Genomic DNA, 27,318 nt, shown 5'->3' on the forward strand with positions numbered 1-27,318 from the left:
AATATCATGTGTGTGCTGTACACTGTTTAGATCTTTAAATAAAAAATCTGCCAAAAATGATTTTTAATAAATAACTTTTATATTTGTCTTGTCTACCAGTACAAATATCTATACAAGATAATTACTTGAAAAGCAAAAAAAAAAAAATTGCTTAAGATATTTAATTTTTTGAAAAAACTAAATTTTCTGTCAATGAGTAAGACAATTATTTTCCCTTTCAATTAAATTTATAACTTCAAATTATTGTTTTACATTTTTTCAAAAGTGAAAGATAATTTTTCTCACCCCACTGGCAGATATTTTTTCTTAAAAAAAAAAAAATCATAAAAACAGTAAATAAAAACATAAAAAAACATTCATTATAATTAATTCAAAGGGAAAATAAGATTACTTGTTTTAAGCAAAATCTTTTGAATTATTTTACATAAAAAAAAACATTAATTTGAATGAATAAAAAATGCAAAGGGAAACAGCCCCCCCCCCCCATTGGCAGTTTTTTTAAGCTAAAACTTTCCTAATTTTTAAACATTTTCAGAAACATTACAAAACGTTTTTTTTTTTTTTTTTCACCGAACAAGACAAATACAAGAATACAATATATCTTAGTCATTTTACTTCTCAAGTATGTCTTCATTTAAGAATGTTTAGATATTTTTAGAAATAAACACACTAAAAATAATCAGCTGTGTAAAGATTTACAGTACAGTTAAAACAAACAAAAAAACTAAATGTTTTCCGTACAAACATATTTAATTAAAAGTTTACGCACCAATACATATTTTCACTGTACAGTGAAATTCAACTTTACTTTGACAACATCCTGAGAGAAACAAGAGAAGAACAGAGGAACATACACTTTTTACAGCATTTTTTTTACAGTAAAAGACCGTTGAGTGAGTGCTAAGCACTGTCATTTATAAAGATTAGGATTGTTTGGCACGTAAGACGTCTTTTGGAGGAACTGTCTGTTCAGTTTACAATCATCAGATTGTTTCTAAATCCTGTCAGACAGCTCCACTTTAACAATTTACCTCAGATGGCACGATGATGGGTAACAATACTGTGAATATTTACAGTCAGACTGTCACAGGAATCGCATGGCAGAACATACATCACACTCACACGAGCCAACCAGATGGATTTAAATAGGATATATATAGCACAAACGCTCCAGATTCAAGCTACATATTACTTAAAAAAAACATAAAAGTACCATAAAAGAGGACTTTATAGACAATGTCATAAAAAAAAATTTAAATTTAGTGTTGGTGTACGTTTACAAGGTAAATTTTAGACTGTGTATGGCATGTATGGAAGGCAGAAACTCCACTGAGTGTTGCTGTATTCTGGTGTGCCTCTTTCGTGGTGTGTATTATAGAAATGAGCGGTTGAGGCTTCACTCTGATCCTGTAATAGAGTAGGCTTTGTGGCTCGGTGGGCGGTTGCCCGATCGGATGGTTTGGTTTGTCTGTCTGATGTGGGACTTATAAGAAACAGCGAGTTTATGCACAAACATGCACACAAAACAAGCATTTTTAAGTCATATTGAACTGCTCCACCATGTTGTGTGTTATATTCACATGAATCACTCGGTGATAGCCACAATGTGTCCCTCCACCAAAGATGCACATGTACTCACACTCTCAATGACAGCCTATCAGTGGTCTTGTGTGCATCCAGAGGGGATGTTTGTGTGTGTCTGTGTTTTTCGGCATTGCTTCCTCGTACTAATTCTCCTGTGGCTTGCTCGTCTGGGGGAAAAACCCATAATAACAAGTCAGAAACATCCTCACACACACAGTAACCCTTGCCACTCGTCTTCTGCTGGTATGTCAGGAGTGTGTGTGTGTGTGTGTGTGTATTTGGGGTCTCTGTATCAGGACTAGGAGTGAGAAATACGCCGTCGCCTCTTCTGTAATTTGGAAGACACATGATTTACAGAAACACCTAAGAAAAAGACAGAGATAGAGAGATTATTGTAACGTATTGACTGGCTTTGATTTATTTCTCATCAAAATCTTTCTTTATAAGTAATAAGTTACAAGAGCATATACTATATTGTGATTATTGTCACGGCTAAAGGCACTGAATGCAGTAAAGTCTCTGCAACCCTTTCAGCCATAATTATTTTTGCACAATACAATTATTGTTGATAATAGAAAATAATAATAAATTAATATATACGGCACAAATATTTAAAAACATTTAGGGCCATAAAAATTTTAATTGAATAAAAGTCTTGTTAAACTTTAAATAAATTGTATAATATTAATGATTTAAAATAATTCTATATGTTATTTGATTAATACAGTTTAATTTGACAATTGAAACAGCGTGCAGAAAAATTTCAAATGGACAGAAACAGAATAAAAATAAATAAAACATTTTTGGAGAACATAAAATGGATTTCATAATGCCCAAAACATTCTTCTGTCTGTACTCCTTTTTAAAATGTATACACTTTAAAACCCTCATTCTTACATCAGTTGAAATGAGAAATGTGAATGATTAATTAGTATTAGAAATTAATTAGTATTAGAAATTAATAAGTCTCTCTTTGCTCTCAAGGGAACCAGGGAGAGAGAGCTGGGACTGGAGCTTGACGAGGTGCTGTGGAATAAGGCTCTAGCTAAAATTAACTCTGAATAAGATTCAAGCTAGCACAAATGCAGACAGTTTAAAGTTGTTCACAGAATTCACTTCACCAAAGCTAAATTGAAGAAACTTTCTTTAATAGAAGATGATAGGTGCAATAGATGTTCGCTCTCCCCAGCAGATCACACTCATACATTTTATACCTGTCCTAAATTGTATTCATTCTGGTCCTCTTTTTTTGATACACTGTCAAAGGCTCTCAATGTCTCTGTGAAACCCTGCCCAATAATTGCAATTTTTGGAATAACACCTGTTGATGGCTTGTACAACAAACGTCATGCTGATATTATTGCTTTTGCCTCATTGGTAGCCAGAAGACGAATACTGTTGCATTGGAAATCCTCATGCCCCCCTTCTAATTTTTCTTGGCTGAAAGACTTAATGTCCTTTCTACACCTGGAAAAAATTAAACACTCCATCAGGGACTCTGTTAACTCATTTTATAAAGTGTGGAATCCTATTATCTCCTTTGTTGAGACAATACCTTCACTGGAGATTTGAAAAAAAAAATTTCTTTCTTTTTTTTTTGTGTGTATGGGATGTTTTGGGTTGGGTAGTGTTAAGAGTGTTCTGTATATTTGTATAATTTTTCTTTATTCATTTCTATTGAAGTTAAAAAAGCAGGTTGTGGTGTTTTTCATATATGTCATGCACATTGTCATTTAAAAATCTGCTTAATAAAAAATCTATAAAAAAAAGAAAGAAAAAAAGAAATAAGTATATTTCACAAAATAAATAAAAGTGAATAATAATTATGTTATGGATATGTTAATGATAAATAAATATGTTTGTTGTACATGAATGAATGAATATATGAATAAATAAATGACAATAAATAAGTGATTCAATAAAGAACTATTTTAAATTCCACAGAATTCAATCATAAATGTATTCATTAATTAAATTAGTAATATGAATAATACATGTAATATATTTATATTTATTTATTTCAGTAGTCATACATATATTAATGTACCTTTTTCATTCCATATTTATTTATTTCTGTATTTTTCACTGATATTTCATCCTTCAATAAGTGAGTATGGCTGACTGATCACATATTGTGCAGTTCAACTTAAGTCCTACAGAAAATATGTTTTATAGTATAAAATAAGTGCAATAAAAAAAGAAAAGTAATAAGAGGAAGTTAAGATGAGCTATTTGTATTTTTAGGGGATGTACAGGTTTAGAGATTGCGTGAATGAATGAATGAATTAATGAATGATGCATTTATATAGCACTTTGTGTATTGTTGTACACCCAAAGCACTTTACAATCATGTGGGGGGGGGGGGGGGCTCTCTCCTCATCCATCACCAGTGTGCAGCATCCACTTGTGTGGATGGGCCTTGTACAGTAAGTCCACTGTGACACACTCACACACACTGTCATACACTCATTCACAAAGCTCACACACACACATTGTGAAGCGTCCTGCTGTGGTTCACTTAGAATAACTGTCAGAGAGAGGCGCCGTTATACAGACGGACAGGAGGCCCTTGACAGCTCGGGCACACTGAGGCTGTCACACACACACTCACTAACGCTTTGAGCTCAAACGCTGACTGGCTCGAATAAAGAGAGAAGTAGTATTTGGGAAGAGAAAGATTTTGAGATGGTGAGAGATTAAAGAAAGCGAAAGAAACCATACAGCTGACTCACACACACTTTTACTTAGCTTAATAAAGACATACCATACACTTGTTCTGTCTTTATTTACAGTTTATTAGTATACATTAGCTCTACAGATTAATCCAAACCATAACACTAAGTTTTAAGCATTTTAGTAAAAAAAATTAATAAATATTATGTACTTTATTTAAATATTTTAAATGCATGATGAGAAATTATTAAATTTATTTAAATATGGGCATGATTATCTGCATTAATTAATTATATACTAATGAATAATAATATGTATGTATTACTATTATTATTGTTTGTATGTTTAATCTGTTTATTGAATTAACATGTTAAATGAACAGCACTCATTTTTATTTTGGAGGATGTTTTATCAGATTAAACTAACTTCTGGAGACATTTTTGAGAAAAGAAATATTTAATTTTCATTTTAATTTGTGTGATTATTATAATTATACTACTACTAATAATAATAATCATTAATGTTATTATTAAAATCTTAATATTATTTATATACACACCTTATTTATTTTATTTATTTATATTAATTAATTACATATTAAATTAAAAGCCCTATCAGATTAAACTTTTAGAATACAAATATTTTTGTTTTATATCAATATTTCTATTAATAGCATGATGAGAAATTATGAATTTATATGTGGACTAAGGGACATGATTAATTGCGTTAATTAAATGATATAATAATACAGCATGTATGTATGTAATTCATTGTAATGTAATTCATTCATATAATAATATGTATGAATTATTATTATTATTTTTATGCTACTTTAATTTAATATGTCAATTCAACAACTGTAATTTTTAGAGTAAATTATATTTCATCACATTTAGCTAACTTCAGGGGACAATTTTCGTAAGCCCACACACATCCACACCCTCACCTTCCTCACAGGTGGGTCCCATCCAGGTGAGGGGACATGAGCAGTGACCTGTGCGCTGGTCACACTGGCCTCCGTGTGCACACTGACACTGGAAAGAACAGTCTGGACCATAAAACCTGCTGTCACAAACTGAGAGAGAGGATCAAGGTTTGAAAGTTTGAATGAAAGTTTATGAGATTTTGCGCAAGATGTGTAAGGTGTGTTTGTGTGCACCTTTCTCGCAGCGTTCTCCCGTCTTTCCAGATGGACAGAGACACTGTCCAGTGGTGGGATCACAGGGTGCATCATCACACTCACAGAGTTCTGCACAATCACGTCCGAAACGTCCATCATCGCAACCTGTTACACACACACACACACACACACACACAGTCAAAGATGCCATCAAACTGACATATTCATACTCTCACTGCAGTCCAGTGAACTTTCAAGCTTTTAAGCTTTTCACTTTTGTTTTGACACAAATGTAAAGAAGTCCATCATATATTATCTTAAGTTACAGTAGCTCTGCATGATAAACAGAGCTTATATAACTCATGACATATCAAAGTAATATGGAATATCAATTCAATGAAATATCAGTGACTTAAGTGAACCAGTAAGTCAATTTGTGAATGAATCATTCAGGCTGGTTTTGTGAACTTGTGATCAACTGATTCATTGAAAAGATTTGATTCAAAAGAATGATTTGTTCACAAAAGAGACCCATGAACATGCAAGAATAAGAATAAGAAAGAATGTTAAGATTTTCACTGAATAATGACAACTGCAGTCTGTCATCTACAGCATGTTGTATAACTTCAGACAACTTGGAATATAGTTGTACTGTATGATACTTTCATTGTGGTTTTCAGTTCCATTATATTGAGAAAAGTAATCAGAACAAAAATTCACCTTTGTGTTCCGCTTATGTCAGCACTGTTTTAATTCTCAGTTAAAATATACATTATCATTTCATGCTGATGACGTTTAAGATTACTTACGTTTTTCACACTTGTCACCTTGATAACCTGGAGGACACAGGCACTGTCCGGTCACATGATCACACAGGTGCCCGTGTTTACAGTCACATGATTGGGCACAGAGCTCACCAAAAAAGCCAGCAGGGCATCCTGAGAAATGAACCCATTTCATATCATATCTTATAATAACAGATTTCAGCAAGTGCAGTAAAAATGATTCATTCTAACAGTGAAGATAAGTCTGTCACTCACGGTGTTGGCAGGCGGGACCGTAGTATCCAGACGGACAAGAGCAGCATCCCGTAAAGTGATCGCATGTACCGTTATTCTGACACACACACTGCTGTTCACAGTTCACACCATACCGACCTGGAACACAAACTATTGCATGCACACACACACACAAAAAAAGCAATCATGTGAATTTATCATCATTTTACTTATATTTAATGCATAGACAATTCAAAGTACTCATAAACAGTTTAAAGTATTCATTTTATTCTTGGTTATTTATTTACCCTTTTCACAGTGCTGCCCGGTCCAGCCCAGGCCACATCTACATGTCCCATTCACAGGGTCACACACGCCTCCGTTCGCGCACGTACAGAAACTCCGACACTGCGCTCCATAGCGCCCTCTAGGACATACTGCACAGAGGACAAGTTTACATTTAACAGCAAATAATTTGTCATAACACAAATGCTAAATATCTGTGCCAAAATATGAGAAGTGTTGTTTTGTTTCATCATGTAGCAATACGCGCAAGTTGTGAAACAACTGGATGTCTTGGCTGTATCTGTACGCTCTGTGTTTCAGCGAGGCACATGGATCTGTCTTCAATTTGGACCACATGAGGATGGTTTACCAAGCACTGATTAATCCTCATCCAGCACTAAATTATACTGTCAACACTTAATTTCCACTGGATATCTCATTTTAGCCTGAAACCATACTTATTTCAGACAGAAAAAAAGAAATTGTGGCCTGGTGAGCTTAGTGAATTTATTTAATTTTATCCTGAGCTACAGTGGATGACCGAAAAAATGCACAGTCGACAACAGTTCATGTCCGTAAGTAAAGAAAAGCCCTTAGTCTGTTGTGCTCACCAAGGCTGCATTTATTTGTTCAAAAAAGTAAAAACAGTATTATTGCGAAATATTATTAAAATTGAAAACAACTGTTGTAATGTGTGTGTGTGTGTGTGTGTGTACAGTATGTATTTAAATATTAATATGACTGTTTTAATGTATTTTCTACTTTATATATTTTCTTTTTTAATATATTGTAAAAAATGAATTTTAAAAAGCATTATCATGTTGAAAACAGTTCTACTATTACTTCATATTTAATATGTAATACACTACTACAGTACAACTTACATTTTTGTGTAAACTATGATATTTTTTTTTTCAGAATTCTTGAATAATAATTGAGGTTCAAAAGATATATCTTTTTTTTTTTTAATACAAAATACATTTTTTGTGGCGGGGGATGTTTTTTTCTTTTTTTTTTTTCTTATTCATTTTGACGTGTCAAATATTATAACTAAAGTTAAATTCATCACTGCTTGGTGCAGCTTTGTTATGGATTTTACCTTTTGCCAACATTCTGTGTCAAATACAGTAAAGCAGCCTCAGATATGATGCTTACTTAATTATTTTATTCCATCCAAATTTCATCCAAATCAGTGCATGAAATCACATGTTAATTCTATGCTAATAAATGCCACTCCATCAAAACAGTCATTGAGATGGTACCGTCTTTTCTTTTTTATATCAGGATGTGTGTTCATTGTTACACTGTACCAGGACAAACATTCAGCAGACTTTCCCTCAAGCAAAACACCTCATTGTTTTATCTATTAACTATGTCCTGCTCCAGACGGAAACTTCCAGTAACAACAAGAGCACAGATGGCATTATTTCCAAATAAACTCTGAATTCCTCAATTACTACAATTAGCACAGGCCCTCTCATCCCTCAAAATGCATTTAAAGAGCTAGCCCCACATGCAAACTCGATCACAAACAGCCACACACACGTGCACAAACACACACACAAGTTTACTTAAGCTCTAGATCATTAGTGCAATGGCAAAGTGGGTCAGGTTTGGCAGCGCTGCAAAAGAGCAATCATGTTTCTTTGGGTAATTTAGATTGGAAAAAACAATAAGCCAATCGCTTTGATTCGCTTGCTTATTTATTTGTTTCCTCGCCAGCAGATCCGCCGACACGGAACACAGAGAACCAGCTACTTATAGTCGTCTGTAAACATTAAACACAGGGAACATAATTCAGCGGCACGTCTGTGAGACGGTCCGAGCTGGCGTTTTCGAGGAGGCTAAGAAAATCCCTCCTGGAAAGTCCCGTTCCATTCCCGCTGATGAGTGATGAAACAAGAAGATTAGGAATCTGATCTCTCGCTTCTGTTCTCCAGGAAAAGGGGCGCTGCGATCACGCAGGAAACTGGAGAAATTTGTTAACTAAATATTGTAAATAAGCCCTGGGAGAGAATCAGGAGGAGGGCAAATAGTCCCTTCAAGTGCGGGACTGTGAGACGTGATGTATTTCGATGTTTTGCTTATGAAGTCATCATAACACTTACGGGTTCCACATCCAAACAAGATGAAGATGTTTATGTTGTATATTTGGGAGGGAGGGACCATGGATGAGTGAAGGCACAAAAAAATAAGAAATGAATGGCCGAGGTTGGAAAAGTTGGCAAAATAAGTGGGAAAAAAGTGGAGCGTTGTTATTGTTAACTAAAACATTTTTTCCTTTATTGAAATTAAAGTGGCATAAAATAAAATAATAATATTAGATGAAAAAAAATTATTACTTAGAATGAAAGTTTTAAATTAGAAATTTTGACTTGACACATAACAATTAAAATACATTGAAATAAATTTAACAGAAATAAAAATAAAGCTTAGTAAAAAAAATTACAAACTGAAAAAGGCAAAAAACAAAAACAAAGTGTGATTCAAATAAAAATATATACAATAATAATATATAAATAATACAGTGCATGACCAAAAAATGCACAATCGACAACAGTTCATGCTCGTGAGTAAAGAAAAGCCCTATTTTAAAATGTTTAAGGGTCGGTAAGATTTATTAATGTTTTTGAAAGAAGTCTGTTGTGCTCACCAAGGCTGCATTTAAATAAAAAATACAAAAATAACACTGCTATCCACAGAGGTATATACCTTGTTCGCAGGAAGGTCCCGTTCTACCCTGTGCACAGTTACACCTCCCAGTCTCTGGGTGGCACTGTCCTTCCTCTCCACACAAACACACCTGAGCACAATCTTTCCCATAGCGACCTGTAGGACAACCTGAGAGAAAAAGACAGAAAAAAAACAAATGTTACTAGCTAGAAAATGTGCAACAACAGTCTCAATATAAAAAAAAATAAAATAAAAAAAGCTAAGCCACGTTTAACTTAATTTCTGAAAAGCAACAAGATCATAACTATGGACAAAGATGTCTGTCTGATGCATGTTTACATAGGCCTAAAATGAACATGTCCACACCCACTCAGGTGATTGATTTTTAGGATCTTACTGGTGCTGCAGTTGGGTCCCAAGTATCCCGGCTGACAGATACAAGAACCAGTCCTGAAGTCACACTGGCCTCCATTGGCACATCTACACCTCTTCTTACAGTATGGGCCATAGGTGCCCTCTCGACATACTGTGATATATACATATATATATATATATACATTTTAATTTGAGCACATTTATAAAGCAATGCATAAATATATAAATTATAATCATATAGAACTACATAACATACATATACACTACTGTTCAAAAGTTTGAAGTTTGTCAAATTTGTAAAGTTTTTAAAATGTCAAATTTGTAAAGTTTTTAAAATGCACTTGTATCAAAAATACAGTAAAAAGAGTAATATCGCCAAATATTATTACAATTTAAATTAGCTGTTTTCTATCTGAATATATTTTAAGATGTAATTTATCCCTGCAAATCAAAGCTGAATTTTGAGCATCATTTCTCCAGTCTTCAGAAATCATTCTAATATGAATCTTTTTTTTCAGGATTCTTTGAATAGAACCTTCAACAGAACAGCATTTATTTGAAAACTTTTTATTTGAAATGATTTTAAATGTCTTTACTCTCACTTTTGACTCACTCACTGTGTCCTTCATAAATAAAAGTATTTATTTCTTTAAAAAAAAAAATCTTTCTGACCTAAAACTTTTGAATGGTAGTGTGTATGATTTTATAACCATTGTCTGTTAGCTCAATTGTAGATGATCTTTTGGTCTGATAGAACAACTATGAAAACAAGTTTATTAGGTTGGGTTCATAGTATTAAACTGATATCTGCAGAATACTGTATGTCTTACTCAGATGACAGCGGTTGCCATAGTATCCAGGTAGACATGTGCATTTCCCAGTGACGTGGTGACAGCTGTACTGATCTCCAGAACATGTGCACATCTGTGAACAGTTCAGGCCGAACCTGCCCTGAGGACACACTGAGAGAGAGAGAAAAAACAGAAAATGACACAATACATGCAGAGATGACTTTAAAAACGTGTGTGGGTTTACCATAAAATGTCAAGTTGTCTAGACACATTCCCAAAAAGACATCAGGCCTCAGACAGGAAGGAGATATGATATGATACGATATAAAGGGGAGGCTAGACATTTCATTTAACGTCATTCACACATGCTTACTTTCATACATTTTCACATATGTCTGGAGTGTCTGACAAAAGCCAGGCTGTATGAGTCCATTACATAGCACAAATCCATAGCACACACATTGAAACACGATTATATCGAAATACATGAGATGTGAGTGTATTTAGGGCTCAACAATAACGATTTTTGTACTGGCCTAGTTGGATCAGAGGTTATATATGAGGTATGTAAGGGATAATCAATGGCTTGCCATGCATTAAATGATTTTAAATGCATGATGTGGAGGCCAAGAACCACCCGACGTGAAGAGTCAATTAAAGCAGTGTATTATTATCTATATATATATTATCTAGATATAGCGTATTAGATATAGATATATATATACACTATATTATACACAATTTACAATAAATATATATTGTGACATCATATTTTATAAGTGAAAAAATAAATTAAATTTTGAATAATGAATAATTATACTATTGTTTTACACACAAAAATAAGCTTATATATATATATATATATATATATATATATATATATATATATATATATACATGCATACAACAGTGTAACTTTCAACATTATCACAAAACAAATATCAAGTTCTTTCATGAAACTCTAAATGGCGCATGCTGATGGGTCATTAACGCAAACTGATGATATTCACAGTGTTAAACTACTTAGCACAAGCTGATTGGTTTTTGTTGCTTATGCAGCCAATGAGCTTACTGCTTTAAATGTAAATGGCTTTTCGCAACATGCTTTCAGAATTCCTCTGAAACCCTCCGCCTCCCCAGCTCCACCTGTATAGATCTGCTACAGGTTATTATATATGCTAATTGTGCAGCAGTATGTAGGCTACTCACAGCACTGTATCACATATTGGCGAAACAAGTTCCTGTACTTGCTTTGGAGCAGCAGCAGGAGCAATAATCTAGAACAACAGCAATAACCAACAGCAGCAGCTATTCTGCAGCGTAGCAGATCTATTCTGCCAGGAGCAAATACATTTACATTGTCATATCCATTACCATGCTAGAATCTTCCTAAAGTTTTCATGATAGAAATGTGTAAGTCTCCAAGACATTAAAACACATGTACAACAAACTAACATGTAGTGAAAAAACAGTACTAGCACCTCTAGACAAGAGATAGGAGCTGTCAACTGGGCTCAGTGGCATCCGTACTGTTGAGACTAACACAGATCAGTGTATGTTCATGTATACATGTGTGCGTGTTTGTGTATTCACCCCACCGGCATGTGTAAGAGATAAGTTCAGACTCCAGACTAAAGAGAATAATTAGACTGTTGTCATTAGCCATGTCTGCTGCAGTGTGTGTGTGTGTGTGTGTGTGTGTTCCAGACTTCTTATCCTTACACAGACAAAAACAAAGCCTGCTGTTTGAGTTGGCCACTCAGCGCTAACCTTTATCAGATGTCTCACATCCACAGAGAGAGAGAAAGAGAGAGTGAGAGGGGTGGGCGGGTGTTGAAAGAGAGTCGCAGAGAAAAACCCCAGCATGTGTAATGTAAAAATGATAGAGAGACACAGGGAGATGTGAATTACAAGTGATAGAAGTGTGCATACTGTATGGCTGTTTGTACATCTTTTTGGCATGGATATATAAATGAACAGATGATTGGTTCTTGAGTACACTTACTGTACAAAATGGGCAACATTATAGGATTAGGAGCAGTGTTGGGAGTAGCGCATTACAAGTAATGCAAGTTATGTAATTAGATTACTTTAAGTAACTAGTAAGGTAACGCATTACTTTTCTTAATTTACAAGCAATTATATGAGTTACTTTTTCAAATAAGTAATACCAGTTACTTTTTTCCCATTTATTGATTGAAAGCTCTCCTGTCCCCTTGTTGAGAGAAATTGGGAGTAAGATGTTACTTAGAATAAATGTGAACAATCATTTATTCATCACACTCACTTGCTCACTCACATGTTTCCTCAAAATGAATAAAAACAGTTAAAAGCAACTCAAATATGACTATTTAATCCCATTTTATTAACCAATTAGCTGACATTCGATGATCCAATTTAACCACACTAATAAGCAAAAATTACACAAGAAAAACTAACATTTCTTCTTTTTTTTGTGGAAGAGTGCTGAACTGTCTTCTTCTGTGTTCTACTGTACAGACATGAATTTATATTTCCTTCAGCCTGAGGCTTTTGGTGTGAAAGGGCTTTTATATTTGCCAAAAAATAGAACGTTTTATATTAAAAGCAAACAAATTTTGTTGGTGATTTGAAATATGTAACTGAATAAACACTGTTCTTTTGAACTTTCTATTCATGTATTCTATTTTGAAATATATTACAGTTTCCACAAAAATATGAAGCAGATAGTAATAAGACTCTTTCTAGAGCACTAAATGAGACTACTTGCAAGATTTCTGAAGGATCATGTAACTGACTGAGTACTGGCTGCAGAAAATTCAGCTTTGCCATCACAGGAATAAATTACATTCTAAAACATATTAAAACTGAAAGAAATATTTTAAATTGTAATAATATTTGACAGAATGACTGTTTTTACTGTATTTTGATCAAATAAATGCAGCCTTGGTGAGCATAAGAGACTTCTTTCAAAAACATTTTTTACAAATCCTACCGACCACAAACTTTTGAGTGGCAGTGTATAGAAAAATATTTATATTGTATCTGTTTAATATATATTAGTCTATAAGAAGTACAGAGTTATAGTCCTACAGGTGGTTTTAGAGGTAGTTCTTGCTATTTTAAATATTGTCTTATGAATCAGTAGGATGAATGAAATGAGAGATATCTTACTGGTCTCACAGCTGTTCCCAGTGTACCCTGCAGGACAGCCACATCTGCCCGTCACATGATCACAGGCCACACCCCCTGGACAGATGCATCTTTGCTCACAGCTCCTACCGAACCATCCAGATGCACAGGCTATACACAAACCATACAGACAGTGAGACAGAAAGCAGATGGATCGTGGAGTGAGTGGCCTGCGTTCACCCATGTGAACATTCCAGTGTGTAATGGAGACAGAATACAGTAATTTGTGTGATGACATGTGAATCGCTGCTATCAGTGCTTACAAACTCCTCACTATAAATCACCATAATCACTTACATCTTACTAACTAAAGCCAAATAAAGCACTCTGAGTGAGTCTGTGAGAGAGAGACAGATGTGTTTATGAGTATATAGGGTCTTTGGATGGTGACGCACATGTTTGTGTGTGTTTTGTATGAGAAAGGCTCTTTATGTATAGATATTCAATATAATTACATTACATATGAGTATTTTACATTGAGTATGTGTGTGTTTTAGCTCACTCTGTTGGCAGCTGGTTCCTGTCCACCCAGGTGTGCACCTGCACTGGCCACTCACTGGGTCACATGACCCTCCGTTGTGGCAGTCACATGATTGACTGCAGTTGGGACCAAATGTACCTGCTGGACAAGCTAGAAAACAAACACATATTTGAATAAAAACAAACTTTTAAAAATCTAAATATGTAGCACTTTGTGCAATGCAAAAGGATGTGATGTAACAGACGTTATATTCTAGATGTTCCGAATGCCCATCTTATGTTTAACAGTCTATTAGTAAGTTCATAAATATAGTATATAGTTCATAAATAAAATGTCATGAAACTGTCATTTATTTTCACCTTTCATTGTAAATCATCTACTGATCTGTTGCAACACTGTCATTTAAAAGGCTTTAGTAACACACGATCCTTCAAAAATCATTTTAACATGCTGATTTAGTGGCCAAAATTATTTTTATTATCAATGTTGAAAAATGTGCTGCTTAATAATTTTTCTGGAGACTGTAATACATTTTCTGTGGGATTCTTTGACAAATATAAAGAAAAAAAAAACTGCATTTTAATCAATTTGATGCTTCCTTGCTTCATAAAAAATATATATATTACTGACTTTAAACTATTTTGGACAGCAGTGTTACTAAATATAAAAATATATATAAAATAAAGGTCTCCAGGCACCCAGTGTGACATAAAATAACCCAGTATATGAACATTTGAAGAGTAAAAATCTTTACGTGTCCAGATAACATAATATATCTACACCAAATACAAAAATAATTATTTAGGCAAAAATGTTTTAACACATTTTACGTGATGCCTGTAAGAGATTTGGGCTTAGCCTGACTGCATTAGTTTTAGTAGACACACGCTACTGCAAAACTATAAAATAATAAACAATAAAAAGCAGATGCAAATCAAAATAACGATTTATGATTTGCACCCTTGCACAAAAAAGGGCCACAAAACTAACTAATAACATCACTCGACTCCAGAGAGATTTCATCACAGTCGAGATTACTGTGCAAAACATGTCATGGGAAAGCCAGAAGTAAAAATAAAACTTCTGAGAGAGGGATATTTAACACAAACCTCACTTCATTAAAAAGAGAGGGAGAGTGAAACAGAAAGAGAGATAAATCTTTATTGGGCCCCTGATCTATTAAACTACTGACGGGAGATTGCATGAGAAGACAGATGGTACTAAACCAATGTGCCGCAGAGCTCTCTTTAAAAAGCATCTTAGCCTAATAAAATACTGACAGACGCACAAACGGAACGCTCCTAAAAAGCATCCTTCCACAGTAAACACAAACATACACAAATGAGATGTGCCGATTAAAAACAAGGGTGCATTTAACCTTTCTGCAGCCCGCCGGGTGGCTTTATCTCCTCTTTACACATGCTTTAAGAAGTGCATCGGCCATGTCTGTGAGGTGATAAACTGTCAAGGAGGCCTGTGTTTGGGTGAGCTGGTTTGAGAGATCGTTGGGTTATTTCTGTGCGAGGATGCGGCGTTCAGCCGGAGATGAGCCTCCAATCACACCCCGTTTTAATGATGTGGGTGGCTTACCCAGAATGCATTGCGGTGGTGCCCAGCCGGGGGTGCAGCAGCAGGCGCCTGTGATGTGGTGACACTGGGCCTCGTTCCCGCACTGGCACATCTGCACACAGTCCTGCCCGTAAAACCCAACAGGACATCCTATGAAGGAGAGGAGATTTGAGTCAGCAGTGTCTGCGTCTGCGTGTGCGTTGTAATGAGCAGTACATCACTGGAAAGTCATGCTCACAAGAGCCAACAGGATGTCAGCATTCTGATTCGAATATAATTATGTTAGTGTTTTACTAGTATCCGTGTGGATGTATCCATCTTTCACCCCTTCGTCCTGCTCATCTTTCTTTTTCATGTCTCATTACCTACCGAATGCTCAGTGTGTGAATTGCTCTCATCAGCATTAATTGCGTGATCTCATTCGCCACATGTGCGGCACATCCTCACCACAACAAAGTCAACGTTTGTGTGTGAGGAAGACAGACAGACAGACATTTCTAGGAAACAAGAACACCTGCTGAGTCCACAGGTTCACTGTCTGGATACAGAAATATGCCTCCTGTGCAAAAATTCCCTGAACTCACATTTTTTCACTGGGCTCTCAACTCATTTATGTAAAATGTAGTGCACCTGGCCAAAATGGTGTTTTCTTATTGCTTAGAAAAATATAATAAAATAAAATAAAAAATATAAAAATAAAATAAATATGCTTATTTAGCTAACATAATTTTTTTTATGAATATCAGATAATATTTTCATCTAAAGCCGGCTTTTCAAATCATATTTCATTGAAAGAAAAAAAAATGCACAAAATCTAGTGGCTATAATGAATTTTTCTTGCATTAAATGTTTGCTTATTAAAATATATATTTGAATATAATATATTTTATATATATATATATTTTTTTGTAATAAAATAAAATAAAATAAAATATGCCCATTTAGCTAAAATTATTGTCTTTGGAAAGCATGCATGATAATCCATGCACAATAGGACCACAATACATACACTAACATTAATTTCTTATTAATGTTCAGTTTTCCGAGAAAAAAAAAAAAATGTAAGAAAAGTTTGAACACTTCTTGTCTGGTTGTTTGACAATGATCAGATTATCCAAATAAAAACTTTAGAAGTTTGCTTCTTTGAAACACACACGTGGTTTTGTTTGCTTTTGTTTAGAAACATTACCTTTGTTAGCATAGCGTGTCCAACATGAAACTACAGTACACTTTGTACAAACTCCACTCATTCACACACATACACACACACGCAAATGAAATCGGAGTCTCTCTGTATGAGCTCAAGTGTAGACAGACATCCATACAAACACGCATATGGCACGCAGATGCACGCGATCACAGGAGATCGGTCTTGTATTCCATCAATCTGATAAGATCTTGTAAAGCGCGTGTGCGTGAGCGTGTAACGGCAGCGGATGGTTGTGATCGGCTGCAGCCGGTAAAATGTGTTTCACTGCTGAGGCCTTTAGAGATGGAGCCCGATGATAGCACTCAAGAGCTCGCTAAAGACCTGCCACGTGTGTGTGTGTGTGTGTGTGTGTGTGTGTGCTGTTATTCAGTCGGTTTGTATGATTAAGAAGCATGGAAGACATCTGAGCCTACGGAACATGAGTGGAACTGCTTGGCTACATCCAGATGAACTACCGAGTTGAAAACGTCCCAAAACGGACAGGGTGGAACTGTGGGCCTGTGGAGACCTGATCTCTGTAGTCACAGCCTGATTTATTAAAGATGAAATCTGTGAATGTAGTCCACTATAAAACAAAACAATCTGCTTTTATGCATCTTAATCGATGGCAGTGGAGTTGATACAGATGGAGATGGAATGATAATGGTCCCCTAAGACCTGATTTTGCACCGTCCAAATTCTCGTTGTAGGATTTCAGTTGATTATGGACAGTTCTACTACTCTTTTCCCCTGCCGTGCAGAATCTAGTTCCATTCTGCCGGCCCTGGTTATCATTTACTCCCTCAACCACATCACATGGGTACAGGAAGTTATTTTGGCTTACTTCCTTTCTCTGAAGAACGATCCTTTTGTGCAAGATTTGTCGTGATTGGGACTACACAGGTTATGCTGTATGTTTCTGATTCACTGAAAAGGATCAGCTCAGCAGAGGTGGGTAGAGTACCCAAAAACTGTACTCAAGTAAAAGTAAAAGTACTTCTAGAAATATTTACTCAAGTAAAAGTAAAAGTACTAGTCTTGAATAGTTACTTGAGTAAGAGTAAAAGAGTATCGGATAAAAAATCTACTCAAGTAGCTAGTTACTAGTTACTTTGGGTCATATATACTGAGCCTATTTTTATTTAGATATATAGATAAAATGTATGTAATGTATGTGTGCGTGTATAAATGTATATATTTCATCAGCCTTTACTCCGATTTATGTAATTTATTATAAAACCCAGTCTGTTTACTTAAGTAACAGATATAGGTGTCATGCCATAACATATTTTTAATACGACTGACTTTATATTAAATGTGAATTTAACATTGAAAGTTAATGTGATATAAATATTGCTACTAATCTTTCATTGTTCAGAAAGAGAGCAAATAACATTTACATTATTAAAGATCATTTTCACTTACAGTCTAGATTTCAATCACTCTCAGAAACTCCCATTAAAATCACTGAAACTGTTAACACTGTGAAATCAATATCTTAATTAAAGATTCGTACACACATCTGCACTTTGTTGTTCCTGCGAGAGAATTCGCCAGAAAGAGGTATTCAGTCAGTGAGCGAGTGAAGGAAGCACCGGCATTTTAGCGATGACTCATCGGAACGCCTCTGATTGGCCAATGCTTTAATAAGCTCAAAAAGATCATGTGTGATTTGTTATAATGCGCAGCGCTGTATAAACGCATCTATCTCTGGCTAAGCGCCAGCAAGCAATCACAGATCTGAATTTAGCAGCTGATAATATGACTCGCTGAACGTACTTGCACCAGTGTGATTGTATTAAAATTAATAAAATCTTAATCGGCTGTTTTTTTGTCTTTTGGAAGCTGCATTCAACTTGACTCCCCTCTGTTATAAGCCACACACGTACAACAAACTAATGTCACAGTGGTATCGTGTACTGTAATCGAATGTAGCCCAAGTTATTACCTGTTAAACAGTAGACAGCACACGCGGTGTTCATCTAATAAGGATCTCCATCGCTAGCAAATAATAACCTTTGCAGATTTCAATTCAGTGCAGTTCCAGTCACGTTTTCAACGCTCTTTCTGTTCTTAAACGTTACAACTCCGAGTGAACCACTTCAGACGCTCAGCGCGTGCGGCAGGGAACTGAACGACTCATTCAAACTGATTCATGAACCAATTCGCTCGTTTGCCAATTGGTTTGATCAAGACTTTGAACAGAATTGACTCAAAAGAATGAATCATTCGCGAATGGGCATCGCTCATTGCCCAGAGAAAAGTAGACGTCGCGTTTGGAATATTTATTGCATTAAGATAAAGTAACGAGAGGAGCGTCGCCCACAGTAACGAAGTAAAAGTACAGATTTTTCCCCAAAAATTTACTCAAGTAAGAGTATAAAGTACCCATCTTTAAATATACTCAGAAAAGTATTCGTTACCCCAAAAAATTACTCAAGTAAAGGTAACGAAGTAAATGTAACTCGTTACTACCCACCTCTGCAGCTCAGTAGGTTCATTATTTTTTCATGCTGTAAATTTCTGATTTACTACAGAGAACTAATTTAAAAGGGTCATTTGTTCATGATTTGGAGGACACTGATCATGCTGTATGTTTTCGTTTCACTATAAAAGAACTGGTTATTAAAAGAATAATTTTTTCATGGGTCAGACTATATTTATCACACTCTGATTTTGCTTCACTATAAAATAACTGGTTATTAAAAGAATCATTTGTTCATGAATCGGACTACACGGATCACTCTGCAGATTTTCTTATCACGTAAAAGGAAATGTTTTTTAAAAGAATCATTTGTTCATAAATCAGACTACACTGATCACGCTGTATCTTTTTGATCTACTTCAAAATAACTGGTTTTAAAAAGTAAAATCAGACTACAGACTATGTTTTTAATGCTCTAATTTAGGATCAGTTCAAAAGAGTCAATCATTCATGAAAATACACTGGTTGCGGCTTGTATGTTTGAAAAATGTTTTAATTTTTTGGTTCCTCTTCGCCCATTGGAAATGTGTCTTAATGACATCAATGCAGGAAACTTAAATTAAATGTTTAAAAACATCTAGCAATTAGGTAAAATGGTTTAAGGGTCAGTCTGTGAATCAGACTACACTGGTTCAGTTGTACATTTCTAAATCAGTACAAAAGGATCAGCTCTTAAGAATCTTTTGTTTGTGAATTAGACAACACTGCATGTGCAGTATGTTTTTGATTCACTAAAAAGGATTTATTATAATAAGATATATAAGATATTATAATAAGATGTATAAGATATATAAGATTTATTAGTTCATAAGATTTATTTGTTGGTGAATCATATAACACTGGGTTCACTGTATGTTTGTGACTTACTGAGAAGAATTGGTTTAAAAGAGCCATCTGTTTGTAGAATAGGCTACACTGGTTGTACTGTAAGTCATTTCTTTTAGCCCTTAAGGACAACTCAATAGTTGCTTTCTTGCTATTATTTTGTGGTCAGCTAATAATCACTTATCTCATCATATTAGATTCAGCCTGCAAACTGGTCAAATGCAGCTGTAGATTGAGTGTTAGTGTGTGTGGTGCTAAAAATGTTGCAAAAAACACATGCATAGATTCTCTTAAGGTATGAGCAAGTTTGCCCGTCCGTGCATCTTGTGTGTGTGTGTGTTTACATGTTGTTGTTTTTTTCTAGCTAAGATAGGACTCGGCTTCTATGTTTGGCACTGTGTGGATGTCTGTGCATTGTGGCTTTCCAATAAAGTGCAGCAGCTGGATGTGGCTGTCTCATTAAGCAGAGGATGCTGTCATGCATCCAACAGGGTGTGTCTGTGTGCGTGCGTGCGTGTGTGTGTGTGTGTGTGTGTGTGTGTGTGTGTGTGTGTGTGTGTGAGATGTTTAGTCAGAGGCTCAGATTAAGCACTAGAAGGCAGATATGACTCTGTACCTTTGGGTCACTGAGGGCAAAACCTTCATACCTGCTTCTAGTTCTTATTAACTTCATGTTTTTTAAACATATGATCTTAGTTTCCTGCACTGATGTCATTATGACACACTAAACAAACACTTTTTGTGTGTTTTCAAGATGCTTGACTGTGTGTGATGAGTGAGTGTTTCAATGAGCAAATGGGAGTCAAAAACATTCCATTTTAAACACAGACACACACTTAGATTGCATGATGGGTGGGTTGCCCTCTCAGACTGATTGAAACTTCCTGTTTCCCTGGTGAAGAAGAGGCCCCAGTGCATTAGAGGTATGAAAACATACTTATGAGGAAAAAGAGAGATGTTCGGGAAAATAAGATATAATATACATTTAAATAAATGTTTTTCTTCACATATATCACTGACCATTCTTGAATTTGGCTGTATTTGTTTGTAACTCACTCTTTTCACAGTGTGATCCCACCCAGCCGGCAGCACAGGTACAAGCTCCGCTGACGTGGTCACATTCGGCTCCGTTCTCACACTCACACGCTAGTTTACACTCTGCTCCATAATGGCCCTCAGGACACTCTGACACAAATGCATCAGATATTTCGATTTAGTATGCATGTAGGGAAATTATTGGAAATGAAGTATGCATGATTGCTGTGTTCAGAATAAAATACTAACTCGATACTATAGTCTTGTTATTGTTAACTAAAACTTAAAAGAGCAAAACTTGATTTTGGTAATTGAAATAAGGTTGAAATAATAATAATAATATAAAAATCTAAAAAAACTTAACATAAAAATTAGAAATAAGTTTAAAGTTTAAGTACTAAAATTAAATTTGAAATAAAACTAAAATAGAAATATAAAAAATAAAATAAAAAATTGACAAAAGCACATATTAACATGACTACAACAAACTAAAACGATAACTGTGAATATATATTAGTGCTGTCAAACGATTAATCACATCCAAAATAATATTATATAATAAATGAATGTGTACTGTGTATATTTATTATTTATATATAAATACAAACAAATGCATGTATATATATTTAAGAAAATAAGGTATATTTATATATTAAATATATTTATATATAATATAATAATATAAATATATTAATGTTTATAAATGTAAATATTTTCAAAATATATACTGTATGTGAGTGTACTTATATATACATAATAAATAAACATAGTACACATACATATTGTTTGTAAACAAAAACTTATTTTGAATGCAATTGATAACGATTAATCATTTGACAGCATTGATAAAAATAAAAGCTAATTAACATATTAATGAATATTAAAATAGCAAAATAAATAAAACTTAAATGATACTGAAATACTTAATACTTTTTGTAAAATATATATTTTGATAAGAATTACTGATAGTACTTTTCTACACTCCGTTCACATGACCTCATTATGTTAAATGTGGGTGATCCAGTCATTAATTTGGTAATAATGATCATTTTCAAATATTCAAATGCATATTCAATAATTCAAACTTCAAATATTTTTTCAAATTTTAAGTAGAAATCTCAATGTTAGATCAAATGAGTAAAAAACAAAACATATTCAAAAATGTTGAAAATGATATCTGTAATCACTTTCACAGAGATAATGGAAGGTCAAATATACTGCACTGCATTGTGGGATACAGTATCTCACACATTGCATCCTCTTATTTACTTTAGTCTAATATTGTAGGTATGTATGTAATATGTATTTTTTTCCCCTAATTTAGCATACCATGCACACTATGCATACTATATAGTTTAGAACCAGTAAGAGTAGTATATTAGCATGGTTTTAGTATAATGCTCAGTTAGTTCTGCCTGTAGTTGTATTATGTTGACACAAGGGGGCAGCATTTGCATCTTAATTAGCATCAGATTGAACTTTTGAACTTGAACTTTTACATGTTGTACCAATTAAATAGTGCATAACTGAAAAGAATAAAACATTTAAAAAGAAGAATGAATTAGAAAGAAACAGAACAGACTCACTCTTATCACATTGTTCTCCAGTGTATCCAGCCTCACAAACACAGCGCCCACTGCTGGCCTCACAGGTCACTGCATTACTGCCACACCGGCACACACTGGCACAGCCTACCCCCCAAAAACCTGCCTCACACACTACACAGGGGATGTTTATTATTCATTTGAATTCATTTAACGAATCATATCATACAGATTTAAGATATGAGATTGCAAACACACTTCAAAGACTACTATTTGTATGTTTTTTAATGTCCTGTTGGATGTCCATTTTTATTGTATTTGTTTTAATTATTTTTTTGTTATTTTTCTGTTACCACGTTTTAAAATAATTTGTTTTTATCATTAAAATCTTTATGTATTACTATTACAGTACGAGCCAGCTTCACATAAAAAGAGAAAAAAACACAATGTTGTTTGTTCAGTGAAAACAAGGTGACGGGTAACAGACGAGTTAACAGAAGCAATGTGGTTCTGTCTATCCTGTCTGAATACACTCGCTCCTTCTTTTTCTTGAAGAGCTCACTTCAGTTACCCAGAATCCCCCCCTGAGAATGGGATAAAAGAGCCTGTTTTAGCAAGACCAAACCATGATCTGTTTAAGCCATTAAGACTAAAAAATGTATGTACTGTAAGTGATCAAGAACGAAATAACTAAAACAGACACTTCAAATATTATTAGAACATGATGTTCTTTTCAAATTCATTCATTTCTCTCTTCAGCGAGCAGAAGGAAAACCCATTTATAAACGCACTCACACATAGTGTGTGATAATATATCATTTTCATAACATAACAGAGAAGGCCAACATAAATCTAACTACATAAAACATTCCACGACTCTCTCTTGAACACAATAAACTGATTGACACTATGAAATGACTACAACTTCCATCTGTCAGTATGTTGTCATATGTGAATGTTTAGTGCATCTGCTCCTTTGAATTATAAAAAGAACATATTGCCTGATGATTGACAGGTCACAGTTGATTTCTGATGCAGATATTATTGTGCTATTAAAATAACTGAGCCATTATAGCAGCTCTATGTACTGACATCTGATAGTCACTAGAGGGCAGTGAAAAGCCATTATTGTCCCATTTGAAAAGTGAGCAGCCCTTGAAAGCTTTACCAAACACTGCACAGTACACACTGCATATTGCCTACTATTTTCTAAAATATAGTATTTGAAATATGAATCCATTTTAACATAAATGTCTTTACTGTCACTTTTTGATCAATTTAACGCATCCTTGCTCAATAATATATATATATATATATATATATATATATATATATATATATTTTTTTTTTTTTTTTTTTTTTTATATATATCTTACTGACCACCAGTATTGGAGAGTTAACTAGTTAAATGTAACAGAATTGCATTATTTAATTACAAAATCTGTTACAGTTAGAGAAAAAAGAGGTACTGTAACTAAATTACAGTTACTTTATGAAAATGTTAATGATTACAGATTTGATTGATTTCTTTCCCAAATTGCATTGACTGCTCTAAAATATGAGATAGCAATGTTTCAGAAGTTTAGGACAAAGAGTAGGAAAAATGCTTGTTTAAAAACTGTTTTATTTTTTAAGATTAGCTGTTTTTTCCAAAGCATTGTTAGATGCCAGTGTTTCCTATCATAGCTATGCAAAGATTTAATTTCAAAAGCAGTATCATAGCTATTAACCTATGTGTTTTATGATGTTAGATCTGTATTTAACCTCAGAAAAATCTCAAATTAAAAAGAGCTGCTAAAGTCTGATTATGCGGTGGTTGCACTTTAAAATGTAATTATTATCATCTTAATTCAAGTGATGACGGATTTGGAAAGTCTGCCAGTAATCAGTGTTGAGTAATATTGTAAGGCTAACCCAACCTGCGTTAAATGTTTCAGAATGATTAACAGTTGAAAACATTCATTAGAAATTTTGAAAAGTAATAATAAATAATTGAAATAGGGTAAATTGTCATCTGTAACTTACACTTCCAAAGTAACCTTCCCAAGACTGCTGAGCACAAACTATACTGCAGTAAGTACAGTAGTAGAGTAGTATTCCCTTCTCAGACTTTGTGTATGATTGTGAGTCTTACCCAGCTGGCATTTCTCTCCATGGTATCCAGCTGGGCACGTCGTCTGGCACTTTCCAGTTTTAGGGTCACACGGCTCACCATCAGAGCAGTTACATCGCTCGTGGCAGCCAAGGCCGTAGTGTCCGTCATCACATTCTACACAGGAACACAACATATATATCTCCATGTACCTGTCAGAAACAACAGTTTCAAATGGAGGTAGAAACATCACCTACCTTCCTGACAGCGGTCACCATTGTAACCAGGTTTACAAATGCAGGTGCCTTTTTGTGGTTCACAAGAAAGTGAGTTTTCCTGCACACACTGGCATTCCTCTGAGCAACCCGAACCGTGGGTCCATCTGGGACATGCTGATGTGGAGAAACACTATTTTACTATACCTCAAATTAATGAAAGTAACCATTTTGACTCTAACGTGCTATCTAAGTGTACTTACGCAGGTGGCAGAATTTGCCGTAGAGGCCAGGTGTGCAAAGACACCCTCCGTACAGACGATGGCAGCGTCCATTACTGGGACAGCTACACCTCCTGTGACAGAACCTCCCATAGAAACCCTGTGGACAACCTGATGACATCACAGGGAACAGGAGAGAAATTCCACAGTGTTCATCTGGAGTTCCATAAGGTCCATTACATCACATGCTCTTGTCAAGACAGAATGATCAGGTCTAATCTGAGAGGAATTTCAGAGACAGCTGGGAGAGATGAGGTTGATGGATGATGTGATGAAGACAAGGAAAAGCCAAGGGCAGACAGAGAGGAAGTGGACAGGAAGGAGAAACTTTAACCCAAGAGCTCCAGTTAGTCTGCTGATGGATGCTTTGCATCTATTTCTAAATTTAATCATTTAGCAGACTCCTTTGTTATTTTTATTTTTTTTTGACCATACACATCATACATTTAAAAGTACATTAAAATTCTAAAATTACAAAAAAACTACAGAATAAAAATCTGAAAAAAAACACCAATATCGCAAAATATTATTACAATATATAAGATGACATTTTTTAAATAATATATTTTAGCTCATTTAATGGAATTTATTCCCCTGGTGTCAAAGCTGAATCTTCAGCATCATTCCTCCAGACGTCAGTGTCACATCACCTTCAGAAATCATTCTAATATGATGATCCGGCGCTCAAAACACATCACTTATTATTATAAATGTTGACAACAGTTGTGCTGCTTAATATTTTTGTGGAAACTGATTCTTTTTTGAATAGAAGGTTAATTTATTTCATAAAGTTATGAATATTGAAATATGTCATACATTAAGGAGAGATGAAAGAGGAAATGTCACAATCAATGAAAAATGGAAGATGTTAAAAGAGAAGTTAAAGATACATAAAGCATGTGTACTGTACCATTTTCACAGTGCAGACCGTGGACCCCTGGAGGACACAAGCACTTCCCCCTCACTGGGTCACAGCGGCCCCCGTTCTTACAAACACACAAACTGTTACACTGAACGCCATATGTGCCCTCGGCACAAGCTAAAGGAGAGAGAGAATGCAAAAGTAAATACATGTTTAGGGTTCTCCGAGGAACCAGGGAGAAAGAGAAATACAGCAGCCATTTTTCTTTCTGTTGATTTTAGGGTGCATTTAAAATGGGCCGGTATGGAAAACTCAAACTGTGCTCATGTGAATTCACAATGATGGGTGTGGAGGTGCTCTTAGGGCTGCAGCTCTCCAACATTCTGTCCATTTTTGTTATAAACTACCCTACAGGAAGTACTTTCCTTAGAGGGCTTGATGGGATTTCTGTATAAGTAAAGGTTATTAGAGGAGGACTACAGCTAGAGCTAGATGAGGAGAAAAAGAAAAACAGGAAAAACAGAACACACTTTTCTTGACACCCTCAATTTAGGTTTTATTTTGACTACAATATTCAGTCATCAAAACTTTTTTTTTTTATTTCAATGTATGTATATACTGTAAGTATAAATGTGTTTTCTTGATGCTGATTTGTCTCTGAAGCAGTGTTATTTAAGTATCGCTGAGATCGCTTTTATCAATATTTTGATTAGTTTTTATGTTTATTTTTTCACATTTCATTTTCATTTCATTTAAAGTTTTCATATTTTTGTTTGAATTTTTAGTCTTTTTTTTCAAACACGTCTATATGATTTTTATTCATTTTTATTTCTGTTTTAGTTTTAGTTCATTTAGTCCATCAAGTTAAACTAATTAAAATGACAAAAGTTGCCTCGGGCAACTACCTGAAATAAGTTTTTATTTTATATATTAATGGTTAATTTTAAGTAATGAAAATATTTTTATGGTTTTAGGTTTTAGTTAACTATAATAACCCTGCTCTGAATAATTTTGTTGTTTGCCATCTAAAAAATATAATAAGAAATAAGTTTTCTCAGCCTCTAATAGAT

At 34.5% G+C, this 27,318-nt stretch overlaps 1 protein-coding gene across 1 annotated transcript in view; it reads right to left on the reverse strand.

Moving 5' to 3' along the window:
- Nucleotides 1-736: 736 nt before the first annotated feature.
- megf6 (multiple EGF like domains 6) overlaps nt 737-27,318 on the reverse strand; it is a 48,075-nt gene continuing 21,493 nt past the window's right edge. The window contains exons 15-32 of the mRNA XM_059514027.1: nt 26,297-26,425; nt 25,369-25,497; nt 25,148-25,282; nt 24,933-25,067; nt 22,841-22,972; nt 21,276-21,404; nt 15,742-15,870; nt 14,173-14,301; nt 13,653-13,781; nt 10,539-10,670; nt 9,731-9,859; nt 9,373-9,501; nt 6,684-6,812; nt 6,418-6,546; nt 6,187-6,315; nt 5,417-5,542; nt 5,204-5,332; nt 737-1,947 (exon numbers count right to left, since the gene is read on the reverse strand). Coding sequence (XP_059370010.1) covers nt 1,883-1,947; nt 5,204-5,332; nt 5,417-5,542; nt 6,187-6,315; nt 6,418-6,546; nt 6,684-6,812; nt 9,373-9,501; nt 9,731-9,859; nt 10,539-10,670; nt 13,653-13,781; nt 14,173-14,301; nt 15,742-15,870; nt 21,276-21,404; nt 22,841-22,972; nt 24,933-25,067; nt 25,148-25,282; nt 25,369-25,497; nt 26,297-26,425 — 2,273 coding nt within the window. The 3' untranslated portion in view covers nt 737-1,882. The remainder of the gene's footprint in view (nt 1,948-5,203; nt 5,333-5,416; nt 5,543-6,186; nt 6,316-6,417; nt 6,547-6,683; nt 6,813-9,372; nt 9,502-9,730; nt 9,860-10,538; nt 10,671-13,652; nt 13,782-14,172; nt 14,302-15,741; nt 15,871-21,275; nt 21,405-22,840; nt 22,973-24,932; nt 25,068-25,147; nt 25,283-25,368; nt 25,498-26,296; nt 26,426-27,318) is intronic.

The sequence above is a fragment of the Carassius carassius genome, chromosome 28 (genome assembly GCF_963082965.1).
Source record: "Carassius carassius chromosome 28, fCarCar2.1, whole genome shotgun sequence".
NCBI lineage: Eukaryota > Metazoa > Chordata > Actinopteri > Cypriniformes > Cyprinidae > Carassius > Carassius carassius.